Source organism: Opisthocomus hoazin, chromosome 3, assembly GCF_030867145.1.
Source record: "Opisthocomus hoazin isolate bOpiHoa1 chromosome 3, bOpiHoa1.hap1, whole genome shotgun sequence".
Classification (NCBI taxonomy): domain Eukaryota; kingdom Metazoa; phylum Chordata; class Aves; order Opisthocomiformes; family Opisthocomidae; genus Opisthocomus; species Opisthocomus hoazin.
Genome location: NC_134416.1, coordinates 48,039,248 through 48,051,312, shown reverse-complemented (window position 1 = coordinate 48,051,312; position 12,065 = coordinate 48,039,248). Strand labels below are relative to the sequence as shown.

At 36.3% G+C, this 12,065-nt stretch overlaps 1 protein-coding gene across 9 annotated transcripts in view; it reads left to right on the top strand.

Annotated features, from left to right (window-relative positions):
* The window catches only part of SNTG1 (syntrophin gamma 1), a 365,296-nt gene that overhangs the window by 199,645 nt on the left and 153,586 nt on the right, over nt 1–12,065 (top strand). For 8 of the 9 annotated variants that reach the window (XM_075416174.1, XM_075416180.1, XM_075416173.1 and 5 more), the window contains one exon: nt 7,654–7,788. The exons of the other annotated variant lie outside the window; for it this stretch is intronic. In XM_075416174.1, the coding sequence (XP_075272289.1) occupies nt 7,654–7,788 (135 nt within the window). The remainder of the gene's footprint in view (nt 1–7,653; nt 7,789–12,065) is intronic. 9 annotated transcript variants of the gene reach the window in all.

Sequence of the window (12,065 nt, the reverse complement as noted above, 5' to 3'; positions counted from 1 at the left end):
ACTCAATCCAAAAGCTGCTTTAGCATTATCTTACCATGATGGGTTTCACACCTGGACACTGGTGCTGGCAGTGCACCAGACTGGGTGTCCCTTCCTCTGAGTCCTTAATTCGGGTTTCCGCCTCCATTGTGCTCCTGTGCTCTTCTGGGCTTGTCTTGATGGGCCTTCAGTAGGCTGATGGCACCTTTGATTGAACTGAGCAGGGTATGATTTGGACTTCTCCCATCTGCTGTGGTCTGTCTGTACGCCTTTGTGTGTGTGCACACAACGGTTGTGGTTTTTATCTACTTCTTGGCTTCCAGAAGCATTAATTTTTGCTTCACCACTCATGTGGACACTCTCCTTTGAATGGTGCCATACAAGTATTAAGTAATTACTTAATATGATCGTTCTCTTGAGTTCAGTATGAGGTGGAATTATCCATACTGTCAGATATTTCAATTCACAATATATACGTATTGCTTTTAATGCAGTTTCCTTAATACCTTAAAATTTTCTGGACTTGTCAGCAAAACTTCAGCTAGTACTTGAGCTTCTTATGAAAGTGATGATAGCGACTAAAGAAAATACCACTGTGGCACTGCCTCCTTAATTAACTTGTGGTTCTATTCCATTGGCACATCTTCAGCAACAGTTTAATCATTACAAGCCACAGAAGTTTTGGTATTGTTTTATTTATTTCAACTATTGACATGGAACAAAAAGTAGTTGTGGACATTGGTCCACATACTTCTGTTTAATTGGTTATCTAGTGAGTTCATTTAATGTACATTATTTTCAGCCTTCTTCCCCCTCCATCCCCTGTTGTATCAAATTCTCAATTGTACTACTTATACGGGAAAAATAATCTCTGTTCTTCTATGTGAAAACAGTTACTAGGCAGTTTTTGATAATGGCAATAAAAGCTGTCATGAGGCATCTTGGCTATTTGGTCTTCCTCTTCTTCCTTTCTTTGTTTCTTTTCTTTTGAATGTCTTATTGCCCTTCTTTCCCCATCCTCCAGTGCTGTAACCACCACCACTGCAGAAGAACTGAGGTCACTTTCCCAAAATCATGAGTGGGGCTCAGACTCTCGTTGGAACTTCCATCCTCATGCTTGCTAATGGCAGTAAATGGTTTGAACAGAGTTTCAGTTAGCATAAAACTAATATATTCCACATAGATGCACTGAGGCTAAAGCACATTTTTTATAGTGTCCGTGACATTATTTTTTTTTTCCTAAAACTACTCTTTTCATTCTAAATAACTGCTGCTCAGACATTGGATGTATCTGAGGGAACCTTTGTTCTTCCGTAGCACTGATGCTTTTATACATCCTTGATTTTTTCTAGTGTTTACTAGTGGGATTTGGTTTGAGATTTGTACACTGAAATGGTCTTGTCTACTTGCAGGTACCTGCACCTGCACTTTGTGCCGAAGTTCCTACTGCAGATCTGAATAAGTACAGTCAGTGGGGCCCAGTGAGTAATTCAGTTCCCCCAAAACCTGAATCAACTGAATTGCCCTCTACACTTTATTGCCTATAATGCGCAGTTCTTCATCAGTTATAATGAGACCTCAGACACTTATATGTAGACAGATACAGTTTTGTATCAATCTCAAGATGATTCCTACAATTTTAATGATTATTCTCTCCTCTAACCATCTTATCTGTAGACTCTACTGCCTTTCAAGACATCTTAAAGTGGTTCTATTCTGCAAGAAAATACCTTCTGTGCTAGACAACTCAAATGGCACTAAAAGTAGTTGAGTACTTACACATACACATATTTTTTCTGATGATAGGAAAGTTATAGTTAATTTTTTCTTGTGGCTTCTTCACTTGCTAGCTGTGGGAAATTTTCTCTATTTTCATATTTAATGACTGGATTTCATGATCTTTTCCCTCACTGATAAGTAAATGTATCTATTATACTGGTTCTTGTAAATGTATCTATTATACTGGTTCTTGTACTTATGCAAGAATTTCCAAGCCATAAGGCTACCCAGCTCCTGTTTTAGCCTTTGTCCTGAGCTTTCTGAACTTTACAAGACCATAAATCTTAGAGTTACTGGGTTCTTTAAATGCTCTCCTGTACTCACTTGACCTTATTCTGTATTCTGAAAGCTGTCTCTTGGAAGATAACCTCAGTCTCTGACATAATACTGTCCTCTGCATTGAAAGTACCCTTCTGATGATATTTAAGACTTGGGATTATTATAATGCATTAGAAAATTTTCCCCTTAGAAAATTTTTTCTGTTTTAAAGTTGATATTTTCCATGTACTTCATGAACAAGCTGCCTGAGCAGCTTCTAACTTTTCTAACTTTCTAACATTCGAAATTGCATTCTTTACTTCTATTAGCTTGGGGTTGTTTTCCTTCTGTAACTTCAAACTTATTTAAATTAGTAAATATCCCATTCATTTTCACACTTATAATCTATTCATCTGTTTTTACAGTACTGTTCATTGCTTCTTTGAAGGATTAGTTTGAATTGGTAAATTGTTTTTTTTGTCTTCTGCTTTATGAATCCTGTGAGCATTCCTGTAGACTTCACAAACTTTGTAATTTCATGCATTCTGCTGTTCACAGGTCTGGCAAATCAAATAAAAAGATGATGAAGTCCAAATTCAACATATTCCTGCATTTTTTTTCAAGTTGGAGTATAAAATTCACATGCAGGATTGGAAAATGTTGGTACCTGATAAGTCAGGCTCCAAATGACAAGCTGAACACATCCTTGTGTGTCTGATCTGCATTCCAATGACAATATAAGAGATTTTCACTGAGGCTAGCAACACCTCCACAGAATAAATATCTGGACCGTTTAAGAAATATCCTTTATGTGGTTTTGATACATATGCCTACCCCTTGTGTTCATTGCCATTACTGCCTTATACCTCTTATTCAATTTCCTTTTTTATTATTATACTTGCAGTTATACAGCAGTAACAGGCATATCTCCAAATACTCAGAGGTCAGCTTCATTCCAAATAAGCATCCAAAAGTGTAGATACTCATCTGAAGTGAACTGCCTATATATTTAAGGCAGTTTCTGCAACCCATTCTCCTTGCTGATATCGGATTGTTGATGGTAAAATTAAATTTCAGGGCTTAAAACTAAATTGAAGAGGTTTAATTTATTTTAGGACATACCAGCCAAAGCAGAAACTAAAAATCCAGGCCACCTTGCATAGAAAATGTATTGGGGGATTTTTTTCTCTTCCTTTCTTCCAGTGATTCATGGACTAAACTGTTCTGGGTTAACTGTTGAAGTCTTCTTGCTGTTGTGAAACTAGAAAGAGCAAAGCTATCCAAATAGCTTTATTACCAAAAGGCAAAAGTAATAGAAAAACTTGCATAAACAAAAAAAATATAGTTGTCTCTTGAAAACTAATGAAGGCTATTTAAAATTGACTGAAGTACTGAATAAGTCTCCCTCAGAATAAAACATAGAAAAAGTTTTAGACTTTTTTTTCTTATCATAAGTGACAAGGAAAACAAAAAATAAAGAAAATGTAAAAAAAACCCCCAAAAACAGAATACCTGCCAGTAGCCTCATTTACGCCAGAGAAATTTAAAAATATTTTTGTTGGAAGTCTTGCAAGATACTGACTTTGAAATCAATAGGTAACTTTAAAGATGTTTCTCATACGGTATTAGTTTTAGTGTATGTTTCATGGAGACTCTACTGCTACCATAAATGTGTAAACTGTAGCTTTCATGTGTATTTCCTATGAAATGAATTCTTAAATATTTTTGAATTCTTAAATATTTTTGAAGGCTGTATATGGTATCTAAGCATCTCTAAATTCCTTTTAGGAAAGACATAAGGGCCAGATTCTATACACAGCCAATATGGACAAGGTGCTTTAAGTCAGGGTGTAATGGAGAAAGACTTTTAATGGCCTTTTTTCGCTGCCTTGTTGCTAATAGCGATCTGAGTGTGACCATATTCTTTGCAGAAGCAGTCTGCCTTGAGGGCTCTGCCAACCTATACTCCTATGCTCTTTGGTAGTGATCTGAAGCAGAAAATTCAACACAGATTGGTGTGGCAAAGCAAGGAGGGATCAGTTTTCAGCCCCTCTTGTAGTTATATTAGTTCAAGAACAGTAAGCAGTTTCTAAACTCCTGCCAAAGACATCAGCTCTTGCCACATCAGTGTTCTTGTCTAATTCAGCTTAAAAGGGTGTAGAATGGGGTAACAGCGGCAGTACTGTGCAGGTGCAACATTCACTGCGTCTGTCACTTCTTAGGTACAGCTACCTTCCCTCGTCACTGCTTTTGCTTGAAGTCTCTAACTCATCTACCATACGGAAACTTATTCTTTCACCGCTATATGTTGCTTCCCTACCCATTCTTAGCCTACCTCATCCACTTCAGGATGACACATGCGCAACTTCACTCAGTTTTCTTGCCCTGTTAGAACAGGTGCCGAACTCTACAAATAGGATGAAGAAAGCAGGATGGTGTAAATGTAAACAGGGTAGCATTCCTGTCAGTTATGGCTCAAACATACAGTCAAGGTGTATTGGCTTAACAAACTGTTATCCTTTATCCATGTCTGCTGTGAGGCGATGCAGTTTATCACACATTTGAGCACAAAAGGATGCCTTGCATGACCTCACGCTGACAGTTACAGTAGCTCGGCTGATGTGCTGATTGCTGTTTTATTGCTGTAAGTCTAGGGTAGGGCAGAGCTCTCTGCCAGTGAAATGTAGAAGGCTTGAAGGGAAAATTACAGCATGCCCTGTCCTGGAATCTCTTAAAAATTAGTAATGGGAACAAAAGCTAACATCAGCCAGAACCCCACACTCCCACACCTTGTCCACACACACACATGCACACCATCCACACTCTTCAAATGTAAGAGATGGCGGTGGTATAGGATAGACAGATGATCTCCCTCCAACCAGAACAATTTTACTGGGGCCACATTGATGAAAAATGTTGACGTGCACAATAATGTACATGAAACCATATATACAGGACATCTTCCCTAAGTTTCAGCTCTGGATAAGGATGAAGGAATTCATGTGTTTATTTCATTCAGTTTTCTGGATGCCTTGAAGGAGGTTGGGGAGAGAAGAAAAAAGAAATTTCAGCAGACAAAAATGGAACATAATGAAATAATTAAATTCCAGTCTTTGTTCTCAAGGATTTCTCTTGAGCTTGTCTAATGAAACTGAACTATATTCTGCTTCTTTACATGATTATTAATGCTGCTCTCAGGTAGGAGAGGGAAGGAGGTAGTATAACTGAAGATTTAATTTTGCATTGTGTCATAAACCAGCTTTCATAAAGCCCAACAACAGTAAAGTGGTTCATTACATTTTAGATTGTCTGATGTAAATAGGATCCCTGAGTGAATGCGATGAATCTTTCCAGGGACCAAAATGTTTTACTGCTCCCAAGCTTGGTTTCCTTGTTCAGACTGAATAAGCTCAGCGTTTAGAAACTGACTTGAATTTTAATTTTATTCTAATGGCTAATTGTGTCTGCCATGGTTATGTGCCTCTAATTCGCACAGAAAAGCCCCTCAGCTTTTGCAGAAAGACTCTGGAAATTTTGTAGGGTTATTGACCAAATCAGAAATAACCAGTCAAATAAGACAGAGTTACCATAATCAGTACATCAGAAGCAGAATTTATTCCATTTCCAGTTACCCAAGGAGGAGGAAAGGCTCATCTGCAAACTATTCTTCCACAGAAAGGCATGTTATAAGTGATAGAAGTTTGTAGGCTAGCCCCTTTTATTTGACCGTAGTTATTTACAGCCCACTTAGTTCAACATCCATTATCACTTACTGCTTGCTTCACAACTCCATGGAAAAAGCAGTTGTCTTAGTTTGCAAAGCAGAAGTTATAAGGAGACGGCCAGGGGAATTTAACTCTTTTACACCGTCCTTATTTTAATGTCGTAAAATTTTATGTATTGTATGACAGGGAACTTTTCAGTGGTACTGAAAAGCCTGACTCCTTCTGTGATCCGTTTATATGATTTGTCTGTCCATGTCAATCGGTTTCCATCTCATCCTGTTTAAAAAAAGGACACCTAAATATTAGAACAAGACTGTATAATGTCGTCTGACCAGAGCTTCCACTGACCTTAGTGTGAGTTCAGTGTGTGGAACTCTAATTTTTTTTTCTTCTTACTTAGTTTGAAAAGAATGAAACCAATGTCAGAGCCACTTTCAAAGCTATGGCTGAGTTATACAGATTTGTTACTGATGTCCAAGGGAAAACAATTTCTTGAGTGTTGAGCATGGAGCAGAAGTGACAGAACAGTTTGTCAGTGGAGAACATTATATAGAGCTATTTAAAGACTGGCCTCGACCTTTCTATTTCTTTTAAAGCTTCTTGAGAGCCATTTAAACTTTTCTTCTGCCAGTTGCCTACTGTCAGTTCCATATTTGTGTTTGTTCTCTCCATGCTATGGTTGTAAGGTATCAGAGCACATTATGGGGAGATCTTCCAAGTCCTCTTTTAAACTCTTGTCTGAGAAAGACGCCTCAGATTCAGCCAGGTCAGCTTTGGTAGTTAAAGTTCACAGTAAGACCTTTGTTTCCTTGCTCTCCTCTCAAGCCAACTTTTTACAGACGGTGGAATGAAATCTGACCTGAATGAAGACAGTGGAAGTTTTATTATTGACATTGATGAATCTGAGATTTTAAATATTTTTTATATGTGATTTTTCTTCTGAGATACATATGTGCATACATATATATCTGTATCTATGCAGATAGGTAAAAGCAACTAATACTGGCAAATTACAGTTTGTAAGGCTAAATTTTAGATTGTTTGTAAGTAAATTTCTCATACCAGAAATGCTCTACTGACATGACTGTTGTCCATTTACAAAGTGTTATAAAGAGTGCTATTTTCAACACAGTTTTCAGGGAAAAACGATTAAATACTGCAGGTGCTTACATGTGCAGACTTTTTCACTGCTCAGACCTCTTATGTGTAATGCCTAAAAAAGTAGCAGAAATAGGTACTGCCACAAAGACACTTAAATTATTTGAAAGTTACTTATTGTATATTGAAGAATTTTACAGTATTCCTGATCTCTAACCATAAACATAAGATACAGAGGTGGAACAAGAAGTAAGTTACTGGAGGGAGTTGCATTCTTTGATCTCTTTTCTCTTATTCTTAACTTCAGCATCCTCATTTGTAAAGGAGCATAAAAGCATAAGTCAGTATTGTGCTCACAGATCAGGAAAAGCCCTCAGAGGTTTGTGTAGGCTGTCAGTGCTTACTGCTGGCTAGTTTGGAGGTGTTACTGTATGTGTTTCTGTGTTAATATTCGAGTACTACGTGGAATATCAGCTTTAATTTCATGTCCAAAAGTGAGGTGTCATCATTTAATACAAAGATGGAAAGTAAGAGCACAGCTGCTCTGAAGCAATTTGAAAAGAGTTTCTTAAATTCATCGTGGGAGGAATAGTGCCTTATTACTGTAAAATGTGCCTTCACTCGTTGCTGCTGTAACCATCATTCGCTTGTAGTCTGAGCACAATAAACAAATACAGTGATCACTGGTAATAGTTTTGGATATTTGTTGATGTATTTATGGTAACTGTATCTGTCTCTCAGCTATTCTGTTTCAAAATACCCCTTCAAGCAATGCTAATTGAGAAAACTTTTTTCTTTATTCCTTCCTTTGAAGACAAAGACAGGGATTTGTTTGCTGCAGGATGGTAACCAGGAACCTTTCAAAGTGCGACTGCACTTAGCCAAAGATATTTTGATGATCCAGGAGCAGGATGTGATCTGTGTGTCTGGTGAGCCTTTCTATTCTGGTGTAAGTAGTTTTCATTTTTTCTTTAAGATGTACTTTATACAAAGCAAAAATACTTCATGAGTATGTGTGTGCGCACACATGCACATCCCACAGTTTGATATTACATTTTATACTGTTAACACTAAGTGTATTTTAATATATCATCTTTTGAGAGTAAACCTGAGCAATACTCATCTAAGAAGCAGCAAGAAGATAATGAATAAGTTATGTGCATGACTACAGTATTATTTCTCTGCACTCACCCTTGAATATTGGAGCCACTGAATATAATACGAATAACACAAGCAGTAATTTTTGCAGTGAATACAGATACCTCAATGTACTTACATATCTGAGTATTGTCTGTGGAGTTGAAAAGACAGTTGATGGTTAACTGTTATGGCAGGACTTTGCTGGCAGAGGAATTATCTCCTATCCTCTATTGCTTTGGTTGCTTCATATGGTAGCACAACACAAGACTTCATGGATGTTGCCAGTCCCTGCTGAGAGGGTCACTCTTTTTACCAGCACATCATGTTGATAAAGATGGACTTCAGCTGGAACAATGTAATAGTGTGATTTATGTATTACTGTTTGTACATTATGTGCCACATTTCTTATTTAAGCATCGTGTTGAATTTTGTGGATAAGAAACTGAGCTTTGTAGAAAATTGTTTGGAAGATCTGTAAAATGTTGTATAGAAGAATATTGTAGGTTTTGGGACTATTGTAATGCTAAGTTTTTAGTTAATTCTAGAAGATAGCTAAAAAAGCAATAGAAACTATTTACTATTAATTTCTATAGAAATTTTTATACATACTGTTTTGTAGAATATTTTTAAGATTTATGGGAAACTATCATAAACATTCCACTCTCCCTTTGAGCTGCATAAAATTATCATAGGATTTCATGTTAAATCTTGTGAGGTATGGTAGTGTAATATCTGTTCATGCAAATGTTATGTGACTGCTATTATGTCTGTCTGGTTTATTAATTAATTGCTGCTGTTGCCACATCCATTTATCTCTAAATATAAGTATAATGAAAAGATACAAAGCAGAAACCAGAAATAAATTGGTAGAATGTTAGCAGTGCTAGCAGTGTGGGAGATTAATGGAGAATGTATAGGAGAATCCATCTCACAGTTGTGAACATCTCAGGATGAATGGTTCTGAGTTTTGCTCTGAAACAAGAGGAACATGCTGCCTACACTGTCTCTGTACAGGCTAGGTTTGTTTGTATGGCAAATCTAACATCAGCTTTTGGCAGTTTCATGCTGTACAAATACAATTTACTAGTACAGGTCTATGTACTTTATATGGAATATAGATGCTCCTTTTACTGATCAGACTGTACTGTTCCTCAACATACAGGACATCTAGCAGCCCAGGCAGAAAGAAATTATGAGTTCAGGCTCAGACTATAGTAGTTAAATTAGCAAAATACACTGTAGCACCATTACATCACCAACCCCATTCTGGTGTTATTTATTAAAAGATTTTATCACTCAAAAATATGACTTTCATTATAGTGCTATGATATCTGTTACTTCTGCTGAACTTGTTATTTAAATGTCTTTGTGAAATGCGTATTTAATTTTTGTGCGTTTTACAGCAAGGCTTTCTTTTACAGTTTTGCTGTCTTCAGTTTTGCAATGGCACTGTAGAAAATAGTGGATGATTTGCTTCACCAGTTACACTTCCCCTATCTTATTTGCAAACTGAATGCATAAATCATGAACTGATTGATATTACTGTGGTGAGGAGGAGTTTATCTCTTGGAAGTCTCATTGTTAGGTTAGTGACTTTTGAGCACTTCACCCTGATTTCCTCCAAGATTAAGACTAGGACTTGAATCAGTATGTTCATTCCAACTAAGGATGATTGGCATTTCACAGACAGTTAACTGTCCTTTTGTCACAGGTCATTTAAATCATCTGGAATCATGTGCTTTGATTGCATAGCACGATCAGACAAGTCCCGCAGGCTTCGTTTTTTTGCATTTTTTCCTCATTTTTATTCCTGATTTATTAGGTTTCTTTTTTGTTTGGTTGGTTGTTATTTTTTTATCTTTTACTTTACTTGGTTGATTTTGTTCTGTTCTTTCTGTCATTCTAGATGACTGACCATGTCTATTTTTCTTTTACATGCATTCTACAGAGTAAGTGTTTTCAGCAGCAAATAACATTGAATGCCTCATAGAATAAGCTCTAAAGAATGAAAAAAAAAAAATCTGAGAAACGATAGGATTGTTAAATTTTACAGATTATTAGCTACAGTAAAAGATCTTTTGAATCTGTTTTATAAATAAATTAATTTGATTATAAGGTTTTACTTAATTACTTCTGCACTGTTAAGGAACAAAAGTCTATTACTATGTTTCTAGTTCAGAACAGTATCTCTTCTGTTTGTTAGGTCTGAATCAATTTGCATGCCCCTCTATGTAGGACAGACTTTAAACAGGCACTTGACGTTCTAGCAGTATCCTGATCTGCATACTGTGGAATAATCTAAATGAAATCGTGGCCTCCTTAGGAATGAGGTGCTGCTTAATGTGAGTGCGCGGGTTAAGGGCCTAGTTCTTAATTTAAAACCCTTCTTTTTTGGTGGAAAACAGTTCTAGTTTCCCAAAAGTAAAGAGGTGTGAAAGAATCCTGTTTCTTCTTTCATTGTATACAGTTTGGAGTAAGAAAATAAAATGCATGAAGGATTATAAACAACATGAACAGTGTTGAACGCTAAAAAAGAAAGCATGTGTTTCTTTAGTAGGCTGGAAAAAATGACAGCGTTACTGAGGGTCCTGCAGTAATTGTACCTGTGACAATTCCATAAAGCATCAAAGATCGTTCAAATGATCACAGATTAGATATACATTTGGGCATCAGTTGCATCAATAAGTCTTACAGAGCTGTCTTCATGTATGCAACAAGAAAGACTTGCTTTCCAAGAGATAGAAACGCAGTGAGTTCGGAATCATGCTGCTAGTGGATATTTGATGTAGATTTGAACTCCAGTGCAAATGACCGAAAGTGAGATGAGAACATTTTGTGAAACTCAAAGCCTAGAAGGCAATGACTTTAATAATCCAGTTTAAATTCTTGTCTATGCAGAGGCTTCATAGTATGGGAAGTGTAAGCCTGAGTTGGAGTAGCTTGTATTCTGAAGATATCCATGAGCCTGTCTGTGGGAAAATTGGAAGATAAGGCTGGTGACTGTTAGATCAGGTACACTTTTTTCTCCCCCAAAGTACTGGACCCTCAAAAAATATTTTTTAATAATTTTAGTATTACCAACAGACAGTTTTCTTATAATTATTGTCATAAATCTCTATGACAGTTACTTGTGGTACAGAACAGTTAGGATTTTTACTCTTTTCATCTGAAAAATAAATGCTCTGAAAACAGCTGAATTAAACTATGTAGGAACTTCATCAGTACTGACAGCAGAAGTATGGAAGATTTTTATTTTATATTTCCTTTTAAACATATTTCTTGAATTACATGAAATTATACTCACAGAGGTTTGCTATATGATGTTCCGGATGATAATGTGCAATAAGGTAGCTCCGTCTTTTTAGACATTTATGTCAATAGTGTGGACTAACAAGGACAGCCTAATATTGATTGACCTTGCTGAAAATTATAATGGGAGGGGGGATAGCTTAAGATACAGTGTGTCTGATCTGAAATATGATTCTTCAGTAGATTTATTCCTAGGGAAAGTTTTAATCTTTACAATATCAGAATCAAAATTTTTATTATAGAGTTAATCCTCACAATTTCTATCACTTTTCATGATCATCTGAAATTCGAGTACACGGTTTATCGTGTTTTATCAAGAAAAGTAGTTTCTCTCTCTAGGGAACCATGATTTTTTCCTTGTTTTCTTTAATAGATTTTATTTGTTAGCTAATTGTACTCAGAAATTTTTCTTGTAGAGTGTATGTGCACGTGAGATCCATAACCAAGGATATGACAGTGTACCATCTGACAAGATGGAGGATTTGAATCAGCTACTGTTTTTCTAAAAGACTGAAAATACACTGTGAGCAGCAGACAAATTGCTTAATTGAGCTACCAGGACAGTTTGCATTTTTACATAATTTTCTTATGGGTTCTGTTAAAGAGTCATAGAGTTTCCAAAATACTGCTAACTCACCTGATGATAACATACAGATGATTCTCATTTCTTTGGAGTAATGTATTTCTATGCTGCTGTGTAGTAAAGCATTATTTAATTAAACATTAATAAATTATTTTAGCATTTTTTAAAAATAAGGATCTTTTGAGAGATTGGTG